General features: G+C 47.8%; 2 protein-coding genes across 5 annotated transcripts in view; one reads left to right on the top strand and one right to left on the bottom strand.

Moving 5' to 3' along the window:
* The window catches only part of Otog (otogelin), a 64,375-nt gene extending 54,529 nt beyond the window's left edge, over positions 1-9,846 (bottom strand). Inside the window, exons 1-11 of the mRNA XM_013034118.1 lie at positions 9,750-9,846; positions 9,262-9,322; positions 9,039-9,099; positions 7,999-8,074; positions 7,027-7,119; positions 6,696-6,850; positions 3,223-3,341; positions 1,976-2,181; positions 1,152-1,282; positions 810-916; positions 318-427 (exon numbers count right to left, since the gene is read on the bottom strand). Coding sequence (XP_012889572.1) covers positions 318-427; positions 810-916; positions 1,152-1,282; positions 1,976-2,181; positions 3,223-3,341; positions 6,696-6,850; positions 7,027-7,119; positions 7,999-8,074; positions 9,039-9,099; positions 9,262-9,322; positions 9,750-9,846 — 1,216 coding nt within the window. The remainder of the gene's footprint in view (positions 1-317; positions 428-809; positions 917-1,151; positions 1,283-1,975; positions 2,182-3,222; positions 3,342-6,695; positions 6,851-7,026; positions 7,120-7,998; positions 8,075-9,038; positions 9,100-9,261; positions 9,323-9,749) is intronic.
* Positions 9,847-12,570: 2,724 nt separating this feature from the next.
* Ush1c (Usher syndrome 1C) overlaps positions 12,571-18,696 on the top strand; it is a 45,893-nt gene continuing 39,767 nt past the window's right edge. For all 4 annotated transcript variants that reach the window (XM_013034145.1, XM_013034144.1, XM_013034143.1 and 1 more), the window contains exon 1: positions 12,571-12,697. In XM_013034145.1, the coding sequence (XP_012889599.1) occupies positions 12,662-12,697 (36 nt within the window). In that variant the 5' untranslated portion in view covers positions 12,571-12,661. The remainder of the gene's footprint in view (positions 12,698-18,696) is intronic.

Genomic DNA, 18,696 nt, shown 5'->3' on the forward strand with positions numbered 1-18,696 from the left:
CTCATCCAAGCCTTGAGATGGGTGTGAGAAGTCTTTCATTTTCCTGATCCCCTACTCCTGGGGAGAGTATTGAGTGTCCAGAAAATTGGTCAGGGCCTGGTAGGCTCTAAGAACCACCTTTATGGCCCAAACTAGTCTCTCCCCTTCTAAGCCTCAGTTTTTCCATCTGTCACATGTAGATGGAATCTTACACTTAAAGCTCTGACAACTATGGTTCTGACTGGGGCAGGACACTGAGCTAAGGACTGAGGATATCACCCATAGCACCCACAGAGCTTATCTGATCCCTCCCCTGCCCACTACCAGGTTGCACCTACTGCATTGTCGGAGCTTGGCCCTCCAGCCCTGCAGGGGCCGCCCAGCCTGTGCACATGCCCGAGCATACTCTGTCAGTGCTCGGCACCACGTGGCTTCATCACTTCCTGATCTGTATAAAGAACAAGGTCCAATCTATCATCAGCTCCCCCACATGCTGTCCAGACTGCCAGGGATTCAGACCACCTCAGCTGGGAATGGGATCTGGGAAGGCATCTAGTTACACCGATCCCCAGACTTGAAGCAGGAAGAATAAATCCAATCCCAGCATGGCTTCTGTCTGGCTATGCAAGCCTGAGGAAGCCAGGCCTCATTCTGGGCCTCAGTTGAATAGGGAAGCTCTGCTCTATTCAAGCAGATAGGAATTTCAGAACTTTGGGAAGCAATTCTGTCAGTGCCTGGGATTCTTAGGCTCAGTGGCCCATGTGCCAAGCCCTTACCCCAATACTGAGAAGGTTTTCCCCAAACCACCCAACTCCTGGCTGACCACTCACTGGCATAGATCACTGGTACAGCTGGCTGTGAAGGGCAGAGGGCTGACATAGGCATGGCAGGCATCGAAGGGTGGCCTCAGCAGTGCCTCACATCGCTCATACACACCCTGAATGGGGCAAAGGCCAGGAACTGGGGCTAGGGGCTGACAGGGGCATGCATAGCCCTCTGACCACAACAGCCCCATAGGGAACACCAAACTAGACTGGAGGAAGAGGAAGAAATGGAGAGAAGGAAGAGGAGGCTATGGGCACCCTGAATCCAAGAGCTTTTCAAAAATGGGACAGGAATACAACTGCAACAGAGAACTAGGTGGAAAGGGAGAATCCTCTCCAGGGTCAGACCTGCATGGTTCCCAGGCTCTGCTGCAGGCATGGTGGGCGAGGCAGAGAAGAAGTTACAGGCCCTGGAGAGTGGTTGGGAGGCTGTTCCTGCCAGCTGTGCACAAACTCAGTCACATCATCTGTCAGCTTCCCTGCAGGAAAGAACTGAGTGACTGGGGAAGTTTGGAAGAATCCAGACTCCTGAGCACCCAAAATAAAAAAGCACAGAGGAGGCAAGGCTAGTAACCAAAAGAGGCCTGATGTGTAAGTCTGACCAAGTTCCTATACTTCCTTGAACCTCAGTTTCCCCATGTGTGAAGAAGGGGAAAGAATCTACTGCTCATAATCCCTGTGTGTCTACTTGAGTGGATGCAGTAAGTGTTTAGTAGCCCAAGGATGGGCAAAGAGTGTTATTTCTTTTCTTGTGACCAGAATCACCATGTCCTTGGCACTGAGTCCTTCCCTTCTACTTCTTACCACTCCTACATTGGGACATGGAGCTCCACCTGGGCTCTCTGCTCCCCTCTTCCTTCTCTTACCACTTTGTGGAGTCTATCCTATCTGGCAAAGTGCTCATTAGACCTGTACACAACTCTGGTTGGAATGATCATTATGACTATTTTATGACAGAAGGAACGAAGAGCTGGAATATTTGAGAATATGCCCAAGACCACACATTTTAAAAGAGATTCCACTTGGCACCATTGAGTTTTGCATACATAACTCGTGATCCTGAGTTCTGACTCCAGTGGTCTCCAACTTCTCCCAGCCTGACTGGTTCTCTCACCACCACCACTACCACCCCCCCGGAAGAATCTGTCAGAGGCACCTTCCTTAAACCTCACCGTAGCTGGTTACCAGGTCATCCTGTGGGTCAGCATTGTTGTTTCCACACAGCCCATGGGTCCAGCCCAGGAACTCTGGGCTCATCTTGATGTAGACAGCCGAGGCACCATCCCAAGCCAGTGTGAAGGCTGACCGATGTCGCACAATGACATAACCAGCCAGCTGCTGCAGATGCACGCCTCCCATCACATGTGGCAGTTGGACTCTATAGGGCACAGCCAATAGCTCCAGGATTTCCACACTATCTCCATGGTACCATCCCTTCATCAAAAGGACCAGCCATCCTCTCCCCAGTGATCTGAGCATTCCCTCCCTTGATTTTTCTAGAAATCCCAAGTGACTGGAAGCACGCCACTGGAATGGGATTCTTTTACCCTTGGATTTTTCAGAACTGCAATTCCTCTGGCAGGGATAGATCTTAATCTATTTTGCTATTAGGAAGCAAGAACAGAGTGGGAAGAGAAACCAAGAGAGGGGAAATGGAGTTCAAGAAAAGGCACACTCATGCTCCAGCATTCCTGACCACATTCTCTGTCTTGCTGGTACATGGTCTCCTGACCAATATAGAATTTAGCAACTTTTGTCCAGCTGACAATCAGGAAAGAAAAAAAAAAATGTAGTGTCCGAACAGCTAGAAGATCTGAATACCAGCCCTTTCTTTGAAGGGAAATCCTTAGGCTTCAGCCTTATTCTGAGCTCCAGGACAGTAGGTGCTCAGTTTCTAGATCCAAAGCTCTTCTTGTTATGAACAGCATCTCTGACAGTAACCTGAAGTGACTATGGACTGCCAGGGAAGGAAGGAAAGACAAGAAAGAGATGCAAGGAACATTTCAGCAGGACCATTATCTTGGCCACTGGGCATGAAGGCAAAGAGGTTTTGCTTCTCAGATAGTCCCTAGGAGGAAGCCCCTGATAGCCCAGAAAGTTAAATAATATTCAAATGACCCTGTGTCCATGGAAAAGAGTGAAGAAAGTTTATGCAGTGTCTGCCCACAGGAAACTGGATCCTTTGGGAAGATGTCTATTAAATATAAAGAGAAAGAGAGACCTGTAAACCTTGTACTTAGAAACTCACAGGGGGCCTGACTTGGTTCTCTCTGCCAGCCCTACTAAGAGGCTGACAATGTTTCTTTCCTAGTAGTGACATAGTGACAAATGCTGTTTGTCCTTTAAGCTTGACAAGGCAAACATCCCCCTGTGCAGGATCAGGGAAGAGGACAGCTGAGGGTAGACGGGTCACAGTTACCTCACACCTCCATGGGTGACTTCCTTGGCCAGACGAATCTCCTGCTCACCAGCAAGGAAGAGGCTGACAGATCTTGAGCAGACGTAGTGGGCAGAGCCACACTGTGGGTCATTATGCACCTGATTGAGGATTTAAAGAGCAGCTTGCAGCTCCTGTCACAGGAGCCTCTACTTGTTGATGAGCTTCCAATAATACAGAATGTTTGCTGAGCACCTTTCTTCTGCATGATAGGGTGCTGGAGTTATGATGGTCTATATTTTTAGAGAGGTAACTGATGCACAGTGAGAAGAGATGAAGGTTGCATGCACTTACAACTAGTAAATTGGACAGCCAGGTTTCAAATCAGAATGGTTTGTATTCCAGAGATTTGTGCCACCTCCATGTTTCTGGATTGGTCTATTTATCCTCCCCAGGTTATTTCATTACACTGAAGGCACTCACCATCCCACGCCCCTGCAGATTCTCATACCCATACATACCTCTATACTCTCAAAGACACTTTTAGTGAACACACTACAAACACACTCTACTCCTCTCTCCCCCTGGCAGGAAGAGAATTGGCCACCCCTGTACACAACTCATTCCTATATTGCTTGTCAAAGACCTATATCTATCTCTACTCTATTTCTATCTATCTATTACCCAAATGTAGAGCAGAGTTCTCAAAGCTTAGGGAAAAATTATGCAAATATCTCCCTGCCATATTTGGAAACCTTCTCAGGAACCAGTCTAATCTACCAGATTACTGTTAGGTGGTTAAGCAGGCAGAAGTCACTTGAACTGAAAATGAGTAGCACAAAATTCCAGCTAGTCAGGAGTGTCTAGGCCAGTCTAGGCAAAAAGATATTGGATCCCATTTCAAAAATGAATTGGGTGTGATGATGTATATTAGGAGAGTAAGTAGGAGGATCCTGGTCCAAGGCCAGATCCAGGCAAAAACTCAAGCTCCTATGTGAAAAATAAAGCAAAAAAAAAGAAGGTTTGAAGTGATAAAATGCCTTGTCTAGCAAGCATGAAGCCCTGTTTCAACCTCATTACTACCAAAAAATGAAATTAAAATATGAAGGATCAGCTGGGCCCTGGTGGCTCATGCCTATAATCCTGGCTTCTCATGAGGCTGAGATCTGAGGATTGTGGTTTGAAGTTAACCTGGGCAGGAAAATCCATGAAACTCTTAGCACCAATAAATTACCCCAAAACAGCCAAAATGGAGCTGTGGCTCAGTGGTAGAGTGCTAGCCTTAAGCAATACCAACACCAACACACACACACACACAAATAGGACCAGTAGAGGAAGCCATCTATGGTCTAATTAAATGCTTTTCAACATTTTTAACTATGACTCAGAATACAAAATAAATATATAAATAAAACAAAGGTGTTTATATTATATATACATATTCATGTGTATTATCTTTTCTTCTGTATTGTTTAATGCTGGCATGCCTCGAGTTGATTTCATAACTCTCTAGGTGGCATTAGTCTTAATAATTGTAACATAGCCATAAAATGTTACAGTCATGAAAACTGATGTGAGATAGCTCAAGACAAAAGGGGAGAATGGTTAAGGGTCCCAGCCCAACCAGGGTGGATAGCAGGCATAAACCTACCACAAGACCTATCAGGAAGAAGGATGTCACCCAGCTGAAAGAAAGATGACCCTGAATAAAAGGACTCTCTATAACCCCAGCTCCTTGCACTCAGTACTGACCAGTGTAGACGCCCTCTACCTACTACAGAAACCTACTTGAGGAACCTACTTAGAAGAGAATTGGCCTGTGCCTGACTCCCCATGCAAGACATAAGTAGGCATGTAACTCAGATCTATGGGACAGCCACTCTCACAGAGGTATTCATATATTTGACAAGCTTTTTTTTTTTTCTGAGCACTAATCCAGCTACAAGGGATATCAAACTAAGATATGGCCCTGGCCCAGAAAGGTTACAGTTGGTAGAGGAAACTAAGAAAAATATCTGCAATGGGGAAATGTGGTGTATATATAAACAGTAGAATTCTATGCCTCCATCAGAAAGAATGATACCACCCCATTTGTTAGGAAATGGAAAGACTTGGAAAAAAATCATATTAAGTGAAATAAGTCAGACCCAAAGAAATATAGGTCCCATGGTTTCCCTCATTTTCGATAATCAATATATGTCTAGGATAATTTTATCAGATGAGCAGTAAACCTCAAAAGCGATGTACATATGACTACATAAGATGATGCTAAGTGAAACGAACTCCAAGATAAGGACACAAGAGGTTTTTCTTTGTTGTTGTTGTTTTTAATGTACTATGTGATTTTTTTTGTTTCTTTTGTATGTTCTTCTCACTATGGTATATCCCCTGTTGTCCCTGTACTTGATTATGATACTCTGCATCTTGTGTATACATTTATCTAATTTGGGGAGGGGAAGGGGAATAACAAAATGCTGAAACAAAGACACAGGATGACCCATTGCAACAAGGATACCCACAAGCCACTATATTGAAAATGAACTTTACAACTTTAGGGGGTGGAGGAGTGAAGGGGAGGTGGGGGAGAGAAGGGATAGTGGGAGAACAACAAAGGAGGGGGTAGCAATGCTCAACAAGAATGTACTCATCACCTCACTCATGTAACCGCAACCCCTCTGTACAGCATCTTTACAATAAAATAAAATTAAAAAGAAAACAAAACAAAGCCACAAAGGAGAGAGGGTGGGGGGAGAGGGAGTCCTGTAATAGTGGAGCTGTTTACCCAAAGAGGACTTCCTCAGCCAGCTTGGGTAGTCAGGAGACCTAGGAAGGCTCCTTGGAAGAGGTAGCTCTAAAATGAGCCTCATCTCCTGAGGCACTGTGTTCTTTTCTTAGGAATCTAGCATTCCTTTCCCTAGAACATTCTCAAGATTGCTTCTCTTCACTTGGCTCACCTCCAATTCTTTTCTCTGATCTCAACTTAAATGTCACTCCCATCCTTTCTCAATAAACAAGATCAGGTTTCCCTAACATGCACTTTAATCATTTGGTATCTCTCCCCTAGAGCACCCAGGAATACTTAGGAACTGATTCATTTCAGTTGCTGTCTGCTTTCTCCATTAAGCCACATCTAGGTTACCCTCAAAGCCTCTCACCACAAAACTTATGCCCAGAAAAAGTGTACAGAATGCACTAAAATATCTGACAGATGCCTGTCTGAGCGAATGGGTAGCCAGACACAACCAGAAGTGGATGTGTGAACAAAGATGGTAGAGCCTATGACTCCTCTGAGGAAGTGTTGAGTTGGGGACAGAAAGGTAAAAGCTTCTCTAGGACAAGCAGAGCCCAAGCCAGCCCAGGCCAGCCACCAGGGTCTAGTGGAGACTTTGGAGACAATCAGGGACCAGGCCACCCAATGTCTAGAGTGTGAACAGACTATGAACAGGCACAGCCCAGGCCACCCAGCCTCCGGGGTCTCGTGGAGACTGTGGCAGGCAGGTCAGGGAAGACCTCACCTGGATAGAGAAGCTCTGGCCCTCGGCTTCGTGGTGCCCCACCAGCGTGTAGCTGCCCTTTCCAGAGAGGTAGTAGTAGAGGCCGTCAAAGGTCTCCACGTGGTGCTGCCCCCATGCGCGGCAGATGCTGTCCCGCTCCAGCCCGGCGTTGTACACTGAGGTGGGGGAAAGAGAGACTATCTGCACAGCAGTGGTGGGTACCAGGCCAAGGCCAGCGCTGGCAGGACCCCTATGCCCTGTCATCCTCCAGGCCCAGCACCCCAAACTTCAGGCCCATGGTTTTCCCTGAACCCCTTGGTCTTTCCCCAGTGTGGGTGTAGCCCAGACCCACCCATTTGGCAGCGTGGGCCAGTAGCATTGAAGCGTCTGCAGTCACAGAAGGCCGGGTACACACATTCACCCCCATTGAAGCAGGAGAACAAGTCTGTAAGGGAGACATAGAAGCATTTCCGTGAAGAGGAGAGCAGCAAAATCCACATACAAACCTCGCGACAGGCACAGTGCCAGCCCTCCCAGGATGTGTGGGAGTCAAGGCCCCCATACCAAGCAGTACCAGATTCCTCAGCAACTAGCCTGAATGTGACTGTGGGATGGCGGTGGTTCATGGTACTGCCCTCTCCCTGACAGACAGGCAGACGGGGAGGGGGGGGGGTGTCTCAGAATCTCTGTCTTCAGTATACCTCAAGATACCCTAAAGTCACTCCATCTGGGCCCTCAGTTCTCTAAGCTGCGTTCTGAAACCATAGGGCAGGTGGAGTGAGCAAGGGGACGGCCCTGAAGTCCTCAGGCACTCTGGCTCCATGGATCAAAGGAGAGGTGAAAATGGGATTAGGGACAGATAGGGGTGAGGACTCATGCAGAGCACAGAAATGAGAACAGCTACCATGGACAAAGAAGAGACAAAATGTGGTAAGGGAAGAAGTCGCAGACACTGGACAGGTAAGGGGAGGGACCACAGGAAAGCGGCAATGCCACAGGAAGGAAGAAGAGGCCACAGAAGCAGGGTGTGTGTGTGTGAGGAGGGGACAATCACTAAACAAAACACAGTCTCAGTCAAGTCAGACAGGACCAGGGGGAGCCCCGGGGCCATGGGCACACAAACAGAATCAGGGAGAACACTCTCCTCAGGCAGGAAGGAGAAAGTGAGTGAAACTGGACACCAGGTTAGGGGAAGGGAAAAAGACAAAAACAGGAAAGAAGTCACAGCAGGCCCAAGGGACACCTCTGCCTGTCTTCAGAGGCTTCTCTGTGGGCTAGAATATCCCATGCATAGCCAGCAAGTCAAAGGGAGGGTGTCACTTACAAGATGGTGCACATTTTGCCCGATGGAGCCGCCTTTCCCAGGAAGACATGACCACAGAGTCCAGGCCTTCAGTCTCCTTTTAGACACAGGAGTGGGGAGGAAAGCAATTAGGGCTGGCTTTAGGCTGGGCCCCTGTTTGGCCTTCTTAGAGGTCACAGCAGAGGGCAGGTTCCCAGCCCCACAGTGTAACTCCTGAATCCTTGCCACCTTTCCTGGCCACCAGGATTTTCAGACCTGTCCTAGGCCCAGGGAAGCCCAGGATCTAGCAGGAAAAGTCCAAAGTGGCATCTACAACTTGAACACATTCCCCACCAAGTCAGGACTCTCCCTGAGACCATGCATCTGAGGAAGAGAAAAGCAAGGTGGAGCTAAGAAATCTTTGTTCCAGACAGAACTCACAGCCCTCTGTCTCACCAGACAGATACCTTTTAAAAGGACCATGCTGACCATCAGGGGTATTCAGTCACCACATTCTTGGACACCTGTATTCTTAGGACTCCAGCCTGAGCAATTTAATGTCACCTAGAACTGGGACTCTGGCACAATAGGCTGCTCTGCTCAGAGCCTCAGCCTCCTCATCAGCACTACACATAAGGTACCATGCTACATGTGGTAAGAAGAGTCTCTGCCCTCCATGAAGAGTATGTTCTTGTTCACATAGCCAATAAGCTACAAGTGATGACACTGTGATGTTTGTCTCCATGCCTTTCTCCCTCAGGGGGATCCCTATGAGCACAGGCTGAACCCCCAGCCTCCAACAAAGGATTCGAAACATTGGAAGCATTCAAAAACATTGGTCCCTGCAGCCCAGCCCCAACTTTGCCCTGGTGAGCAGAAGAAGTTTCTTTACCTCACCTTCAGACATAACCCCCATCCCGATCCTTCTGACCCCCTGAGTGAATCACTATGCTTTGCCAGTTTTCCCTACCTTAACCTACCTTGGGCCTTGATTCCTAGGTTCCCCCAGACAATTTTTATATAGTCTTGTGTGTCCGCCCACCTCACCCCTAATGAAGTCACCTTCCTCTGACCTCTCTTACCTGGCTTCTCATCATTGTTGTGGCATCCTCTAGGGCCAGGGTCGCCTCCTGGTAGCTGTGACTAGATGAGAAACAAGCCTGGTAGGGGGTGGTGGGGGCTGGGAATTGCCAAGCCTCCCTTCATCCCCAGGCCCTGTTTCCCACCCTCCCTACAAGCTAAGTCTCTGGGGTGACGTGTGCCTGGAATCAATATGGTGGGGGTTGCCAGTATATACTTACTCACCTGGTTTCTGGTGTTGGCTGGGGCTCCAGCTCTGCACTGGCCCACAGTGTGGGTGCTGCAGCTAGACGGGGGCAGGTTGGGGGGAAGGAGATTAGTCTCCACCCTCTGTGAGTTCCCCCGACCACCCTCACATGCCAGGAAGCCTCTCCCACATCATGCCACCATCTCCCATTTCCTCTCCCCTCAGTCTTCTCATGCTCTTGTTCCAGCTCCCCCCAGGCCCTTCTGGAACAAGGGTCTCCCTCTCCCAGCCACCCCCCACTTTTCGGGGGAGGGTGGTCCCAAGTCTCTCTGTTTCTCTATCTTGGGTTTTCCCACCCACCTAGTTTTAGGACCCATTCCCCTCCTGGTGCCAGGCTTGATCTTGCCTTTGGTCTCTCCTCTACTGAGGAAGCTCTGTCCTTCTTCAGAGCATCTCTCTTTTCTGCCTCTCTGCAACCTGTTCCCTCATGCAAACTTCCAGCCTCCCCAGTCCACACCCCTCTCACCCTGACGCTGGACCCGCCAGGACTTCACAGCCTGCTCCTCGTGGGGCAGCCAGATGCAAATGAGTACCACGTAGAGCACAGACGACAGGGGTCCCATAGGGGCGTGTGGAGACCCGGGAGCCTGAGCACAGAGACTGGCCCCGAAGTGTCTCTCTCTGCCAAGGCTGGGTCACATCTCCACTTTGCAGACAGAAGTAGCTGCAGCTCCCCAGGGCCCTCCTCCAAGGCGCTTGGCTCCTCCCCAGGCTAGAGTAACAGGACTGCCCATCTCATTAGCATAAATTAGGTTCCTGGTAAAGGCCCAGCTTCTGCTGTACTAGACCTAGGAAACTACTTTCCCAGGGAAGCCTAGTTCAGTTCATTCAGCTTAAGTTCTCTAGGAGTATCATCCAAACCCTGACCTGCAAGCCCCTTCCACCAGAGACCAAGTGGCTGGTCCTACCAGGGCTGGTAGAAGTCCTTTTACAGAGAGCCACACTGAAGCCTAGAACAGTCTCAGGCCTGCAGAATCCTAGTCTGTGCATCCACTTGGGCTCCCCAATCCCCATTCTGTCTCCTAGCTTTGAGCACTTCTGGGAATACTGGTTCCTTAGCCCTCTGAGGGCTGGTCTTGGCTCAACAAGTGTTGACACACATTCATTGTCCCCTCCAAGGCCAGATTTGGACAAAACTAACTTGATGTTTCCAAGTTATTGCCCATATATATATATATACACACAGTGAAATGTTGGACCTGGGAGCAACATTTGAGGAACATAAACTAACTGATGCCAAGTATTGAAGTTACTTATAAAGCAGGAAAAAGAGGGAAAGGAGAAGAAGTTTGGTCCAGTAGTCTCCTGGGCATTCATTCATTTTATCTATTAGCAAATTTGTTGAGTATGTGTCTTGTGTCCTGTACTGTCATAGACATACAAAGGAAAAAATGTCCTCATACGGGATATCTATATCCACAGGCACAGAAGGTAAAGTGAAAAGGAGAGAGCCAAGGATGTGGTTTACAGAACACTGGTTCAGAAATGGACTAAGGAAATGTGAGGTGAGAACCAGGACTCAGTACTGTCCTCAAAACCAAGTGGAGACACAGTGAAATCAAAAGAGGATATTCTTAAGAGAGGATGACAAAGGCTCAATAGCTATGTGCATATCAAAATATAAAATGATGTTAATCAAAATGAACCCCAAGAAATGGAAACAAGGTTTTTTTTTGTTATTTTGCTTTTTTGTTTGTTTTCTCTTTGCCACTGGTTTTTTTTTATTTCTATACCTTTTGTCTTGTAAGTTTATCTGTTTGGGGGAGAGTAAGGGGAAACACAGAAATTGTGGGATAAAGGATGAACAAATGCAGCAGTGATATTCACTAGACACTGTGTTGAAAATGAACTGTACATGGGCAAGGGAGTTCAGAAGGGAAAAAAACTGAGAGAAAATTAGGGAAGAGGCAACACTGTTCAAAAAGAAATGTACTCATTATCTGACTTACATAACTATAACCCCTTTTTACAACACCTTTATAATAAAAAAAAATGGAGAACATTTTAAGAAGGAGGAAGTTAGTGGGGCTGTTGTCATGGTGAAGAAGGCCATGGACTGCATTCTTCTGGGTAAGGACATTCCCACTCTGCCTGGATTCTATCAAATATGTGAAATAGCCACGTGACACATTTAAGTAATGTAGAGAATCGGGGGGGGGGCTTAAATGGGAAGAGAAATATGCCCTTTGTGGTTATTTCTCACATCGTTCTCTTTAAGTCTTTATCCATGCCCTCACTTGTGAATTAACTAGTTAGTTGACATGGATAATCTTTTAAGACTCTTCTTCTTGAGGGACTTAAAACTTAAATGAGGTGATAATTTAGCTGCAGGAAAATAGCCTGCTTGCAAAACTTCAGCTACTGGGAGAGGGAGCCAGAGAGGGGGACCTTGACCAATCTCTGAAGGTGTAACTGTAAGTGGCTACCTTATTTAAGCCACTTCTATCTGCTTGCTCTTGCTCCTAATAGGGTAGGTGCAAAACAGGTCTAGAGGCTTATCCTGGTTAAATTCAAGCCCAAATTAAACTCTTCCTCCCACCCCTTTCTCACATGTTTATCAGCCCTCCCATGGCCTCCTCTTACCTTCAGTGTGATCCAGGCTTGGTTCATGGTCATGCGCATTCATCACAGGATGGATGAAGTAAACACACGCTGGCTGAATTGAATCAAATGAACCAGAGGGTCTGGGTAAAGGTCACTTTAAATCAGGATGTCACTTGCCATCACTTCTACGCCTCAGTGAATTGAGCTTTGTTTTGCTTTGCTTTGCTTGTTTGTTTTGCTGGGCCCTGTCAGGAAAAGAAGGTGAGGGTAGGGAGTCAGTGGAGAGAGCACTCTATGGCTCTACCCCCTGGCCACAATAAGCCCAGCCCCCCCTCCTTCCCCAGGAGTTCACAGATCAAGGAACAGTACCTTCCTAGTAGGGAAAGTGCTTGAAAAAAGCCACTGTGAAAGGTCCCCTAAACGTGAGATGTATGACTAGGAGTCCAGTCTCAGGAAGGCAGCTGGACCTCTTCTTGTATGTCAGAGAAAATGGACTAGATTACTCCACCCCTTACCCACCTAAATGAAGAGATGGGAGTTTACTCTGGGCTCCACAAAGTACCAAAACATCTGGATTCTTCTTCCTCAATCGCCTACCACCGACCGCCCCAGGGGCGCTTTCTTCCACGCCTGGCGACAGGTGTCTTCCAGCCACTCAGCCCAGCCTCCTCCCGCCCCAGCCACGCCCCTGCAGCTACCAGGCCCCGCCCCTAGCCCCGGAAGGAGGCCGGGCCAGGGTCACGGTCACGGCTGGCGCCTGCTCTGCAGCAGCCCGGGCACCCTAAGAAGAAACAGGACGAAACAGGCCTCGACACTGCTTCATCAGCCTCGGCCATGGACCGCAAAGTGGCCCGAGAGTTCCGGCACAAGGTCAGAAGCGCGAGGGAGGGTGTCCCAAGCTATGAGGGACTCACTCTGGAGTCAAAGGCAGGGCAGGGCCGGAGGTGGGGCTGGACATCCTCCGCGCTGTCCTACCTTTCCCAGGCTGGGCTCAGGGCCGAAGGCCAGCCAAGCCCCAGGAGGAGGGTCCAGGGTTGCTTGGTTGCCATGGGAGATCTCTAGCAAAATGAAGGTGAGGGCATTGGAAGTCCAGGTGTAAGGGCTGCCAAACTGACCCCTCTCCAAAATATATCTTTCCTCCCTCACCAGGGGTGATAACTTCCAGCTTTGGTCAGAGACTAGTACTTCCTAGAGGTGCCCAGCAATGGACAAATCCACTCCCCCTTAAGATCCCAGCCCAGGACTGTGGGAGCCAGTGGGAGAGCCTGGGCCCTGAGTGGCAAGAGTTGAAGAAGAGAAACTGAGCCTCTCTCTGCCCTGTGATGTGGAAAGATGATAGGATAGGAGCATCTGAAGAGCCCCCTAAATGCCGAGGGGCATGCCTAGGGTCTGTATTGGGGCAACAAAGCTGATAGCAGCCAAGCTGAGGGTGTGAAGCAGGGCTCCTGCCCATCCTTCAGCCAGAGCCTCATCAGTTCCTGTGTGTCTGTGGCCCTCCAAGTTCCTCACTGGAAGTTGCTGGCTTTTATTCAGACAGTATTTCCGGAGCTTTTATTCATGGCATTTCCTGCACAGGATCTGAGCACCCCTGAGGCCAAAGAAAGCCACTGAATGGTCCCCTCAGAATAAACTACCCTCAGGCCCTGCCCAAGGGATGGGCAGTGTGTGCCTTGAAGCCACTCCAGAGCCTTCTAGGGACCTCATCTTTAGGCAGAGGGACTTCTCAGTCTGAGGGTTCAGAGTTCAATAAGGGAAGATCAAGATGCTTCTCCCTTCCCCTCCCCACTCCCCATTTTCCTTCCCCTTTTCTACTGGGCCCAAAGGAACCCAGCAGCCCTGTGGGGCACAAGCTGATGACTTGGGCCTCTAGTTTGGGTCAACTATTCAGATAGTACATATTTTGAGCATCCACTCTGTGTCAGATCCAGTGTGTCCCCTCAAATCACTTGGTAGGCAGATCCTATACTAGTACTTACCCATAGCTGGGCATATGATATTGGGACCAAAGCTTGGTGTGGGTACCAAGGATCAGTTCATAGTGATAGGAATAAGAGCTCATACTTCCAGGAATAGGAGACAGCTAGCTGTCATCAGCTACATGTTCATCAGGAATTGGGGGTACTGCTTGAACTGAATTCATCAGTGCATCCTGCTACGGAGGGATGATTGGGAAGAAATTTAAGCCCCTGAGGTCATTCTGTGCGTGTAGATTTCAGGCAACCCACTTTGAAGGAACTCAACCTCCTGTCTCCCACTCTGAGCTTAAATTTCACTTTCTTGCCTTTGGGCTAAAAATATCGAGTTTTCTTTTGCCTTTATCCTGTTGGGGTACCTACTCTTTGCCTCTTTTGAGAGCCATCTCCAGGGTCCCCAATATCTGAATGAACTCCAGGTTCACCACTATACATCCTCCCCAGGTGGAGGAAAGGTTCCATAGAGCCTCAGGCCTTTGTGTTCCAGCACCCTGCTCTTCCTCCTCACAGGACATTATCTATTAATGCCCCAGTGTGTGCCTGCTGAGCAGGCGCCATGCTGGCCAAGGCCCTGGCTGGACTTTGTGCCCTGCTGCCTGGGAAATAGCAGCAGAAGTTTCTCTCTCAGGCTGGGGACCTGGGAGGAAGGAAGCCACACAGGACAGAGATACAAACTTCATAGTGGCTTGCTGGGGGAATTTACAGCTTGCTTTCTAATTGTTCCTGTTCTGAGGTTTTAGAGAAAATTTACCCTGGAGTGATCATTTGTAATCTAAGTCTTTACTTGCTGGAAGTAGTAGTTAAGATACTCTGTTATAAGAGATAATGCTGGGTAGCCCTGGGCAATTTACCTCCCTCCTCCCCACTCTGTAATCAGGTCTCTAGTTTGTGAAACAAAGTTATCCTGAATGCTGAAGGTATGTCTGTGTAGTGGGCCAAGTTAGATCCTGTGCTCTGTGGTTTATTATCTGGAATTAGACAGAACTGGAGTCAAATCTCAACCCTGTTACCCACTTGTCAGTTGAGACTTGGAGCTAGTTACTTAATCTCTCTAAGCATAAGTTTCTCCAGCCTTGAGACAGAGTCTGTAGTGCATACACATGAGACAGTAAAGATTAAATAAGAATTCAAACACTGAATGTGGGCTTTGGGCCTACCATGTCTCCAAATATTGAATAAACCCAAAGATTCCAAGTATTGCTTCTATGGGCTAGTGCGTTTTCCTGGGGCCACTAGCCCTTGCTAGTGGAACAACGTTCTGCCAGATAGGCTGTGAACATATGATCAGAGGCTAAGGTATCTCGCCTGAAAACCAGCTTTTCAAAGCAGCCTCTCTGCTCACAGCACAACAGGTTGTGGACTTGGTTACTCATTTGCCCAGAAAGTATTTATTGCCTCTTCGGTAATCATACATTTATGACTGGCCCAGTGTACCCTGCCCAAGGTGAAGGAAATGAGGGGGGGGGTGGATGAATCAAATCAGAAAGAGCCTGCTAGGGATTTGTTAGTCACTCATTCAGTCAATCATATATGTACTAAATTGACTGAGCTCCTAACCTATGCCAGTATTCTAAGCACTGAAGAACAAAACAAAGCCCTCTCTCTTAGAGAACATATCCTAATGAGGAAGACAGACAGTTAACAAAGAAACCAATAAATTATTACACAATACCAAATATGATAAATGCTGCAAGAAAAATAAGCTTAAGTGAGGTATAAAGATTAACAGGTGGTACTTTTATAGAAGGTCATCAGAAGCCTTCTCTGAAGAGGTATTGTTTGAATACAGGCCTGGAAGAGGAAAGGAGGAGTCATGGAATATACATGAAAGAGCCTTCTAGGAAGAGGACACAAGTGCAAAGGCCCTGACGCATGCATGCACCTGTTATGTTCAGGAATAGCGAGTGTGACACTGTGTCTGAAAACGGTAGAGTGAAGAGTAGTAGTGAATTGTGAGTTAGAGGGGCCTGTCGAATGTCAGGATTTTGAGTTTTGTTCAACACTGATAAGTGGGATGACTGGTTTACACTTTAAAGGGATGCTTTCCTGGCTGCCCTATAGAGAAGGAAAGAGTGGGGCCCTAGTGGATAGAGGACTCCAGCCAGACTAAGAGGAGCATGGGTCAGACTCAGGAATGTGTTCAAGGTGGCCCTGACGGTCAGCGATGTGATGGCTGTGGATGTGGAGAGAGCAGCAGGTACATCCATGTGTCAAGAGAAGGAGTGGGGACAGAACAGGAAGTGATAAAAAATCAGAGTCCATCACAGGATTTGACATTTGAGATGCCCTGGGAGACCTTTAGGTGGAGAAGTGACTAAGAGGGTGTGTAGGAACCTGGAGATGAACAATGAGAAATCCGTGGTGTAGGAAATATACTTAAAACTTGGAGACTGCTTAGATTACTTATAAAGAGAGAGTGAAAATAGAGAGAAGACCCAGGACCAAGCTGGACCCCCCAGTCTTGGAGGAGGGGAGAAGGAGAGGGCAAAGGAACAGCAAAAGAGATAGGAGATCCAGGAGAAGGAAGGTAGGAATGCTGGGCCAAGCCTGGATCAAGTGCTACAAACCAGCTGGCAAACCAGACTTGATAAAAAAAAAAGGGGGGTGGGGGGAGGCTATGTCCATGGCTTGATGGTGGTGATAGTTCCACAGGCGTGTGTTTATGACCAGACACCTTAGGTTCAGATACATTGAGTGTGTACAGCTTTTTACATGCAATTCTGCTACAATGGAGTGGCTTTTGCGGGGGGGGGGGCGCCATGGAGCTTGAACTCAGGGTCTGGGCACTGATCCTGAGCTTTTCTGCTTAAGGCTAGCACTCTACCACTTTGAACCACAGCTCTACTTCTGGTTTTCTGGTGGTTAATAGTTAATTGGAGATAAGAGTGTCATGGACTTTCCTGCCTAGGCTGGCTTTGGACCGTTATTCTCAAATCTCAGACTCCTGAGTAGCTAGAATTACAGATGTGAGCCACCAGCACCTAGACAATGGGTAGTGTTTTAAAAAAGATTTTTAAAAATGGAGAATAATAAACAAGAGTGCAATAACATCAGTATTTACTGCAATATTCACTGTGAAGTTCCATGGCTGGATCTTTTCATCCCATCCACGTGAACAAATGGCACTATCAGCTTCTATAGATGTTGAATTTGTATTCATTTATTTTTATATAGTATGATATAAAAAATACGCAGAGCTTATTGCTTTCTAAACGATTCTTATTAACTCATTGAATTAGCAATGAAAACAATGATTAGGCTCAAATGAAAGCATCATATCCTATTTTCTAGGAAGGAGGGTTTTAAAAAAAGAGTGCAGTGGTTCATGTTTGTAATTCCAGTTACTCAGAGGTTGAGGTAAGAAGATCTGAGTCCCGGGCTGCTCTGGGCAAATAAAACACCAGACCTTATCTGAAAAGTAAAGCAAAAAGAGCTGGAGGCAAAAAAAAAAAATTGTATGATTATTTTACCAATGAGGAAACTGAAGCAGAGGGAGGTACAGAGCCAATTTAGGAAGGCTTTGTTGATCTCACCCTCAATACTCACTCCCAGGCCTATGTCAGACTACGAAGACGAGAAAGTCCTACACAACTATGGAGGAGATGAGGGAAGAGTGCTGTGTGTTCACAGAGAGTGATAGGACAGGAACCTCAGGAACAGGGGAATCAGGGAGATGGAAGAAGAATGCAGAGAAGAAGTGATACAGGGACCACCCTTGCTAGTGGCTGATACTTCCCACCAGCCAGGGCCACAGCACAAAGCAGGTGCCACATCCTAAAGGGAAACCAAAGGGGCTCTCATGAACGGATGGTGGGAACAAGCAGGAAGCACTGCACCCTAGGGCCAGCAGTAGGAAGCGCCTACAAGCCCAGAGGAGGGAGGGTCACCAGCTTGGGGAGATCCAGAGCTGCAGAGAGACCCAGAGGGTAGCTCCATGGGGACTAGGCGCCTCGACTCCTTTCTCCGCACACCACTCATCTCAGCTTGCAACCCCCTCCCAGTGGTCGAACACAGCAGGAAGCAAGAAGGCATGGGAGCCCCAGAAAAGTCTGCTTCCCCACTTCTCATAAAGGGCTAAAGGAAAAGCCTCTGGAACAAAGGAGGCCAAGGATACAAATGGGGAAGAAAATACAGCACACATTTTGGAGCGTAAGTGGTTTACATATGTCCCCCATTTAGCCCCCACAGCAACCCAGGGAGGGCTTGTCAGGTGGAACAACATGCATTATTTAGTTTATTTTCACTGTCTCTCTCCCTATTTGGCTAGATGCACACATAAAGTCAAATACTATGTGGTTCTCCTGGGCAGCCATCTTGGATGAACAGGCCCATGAGAGATGTTGAGATGAGGCTTGAAAGATGCCAAACCCAAGTGTTGACCCCACCCTCATCCTGTGCCCCAGGCACAGGGCTAGAACTTGGTGATGGCAGAGGTGTTCTTTCCCACCTTACATGGACCAAAAAGTATAGTACCAGATGAACATCAGCCAGAAAACATGGTAATGCTTGGAGATGGGGGTGATGTTGTGATAGAACTCCCTCACCAATAGTTACCTGTGGATGATGAGCATTTCTTTCCCTACATCAAGTGGGAGCCAAGAAAAGAAAAAAGCCTTCTAAATCTAGTTGGAAAAAGAAGAGTGGTGGGCTGGGAATGTGGCTTAGTGGTAGAGTGCTTGCCTACCATGCACAAAGCCCTGGGTTCAATTTCTCAGTACCACACAAACAGAAAAAGCCGGAAAGCCTTGAGCAAAAGAGGCTCAGGGACAGTGCCCCAGGCTCTGAGTTCTGAGTTCAAGCACCAGAACTGGAAAAGAAAGAAAGAAAGAGAGAGAGAGAGGAAGGAAGGAAGGAAGGAAGGAAGGAAGGAAGGAAGGAAGGAAGGAAGGAAGGAAG

This window comes from Dipodomys ordii, unplaced genomic scaffold, assembly GCF_000151885.1.
Source record: "Dipodomys ordii isolate 6190 unplaced genomic scaffold, Dord_2.0 Scaffold183, whole genome shotgun sequence".
In the NCBI taxonomy this organism is placed as follows: Eukaryota; Metazoa; Chordata; class Mammalia; order Rodentia; family Heteromyidae; genus Dipodomys; species Dipodomys ordii.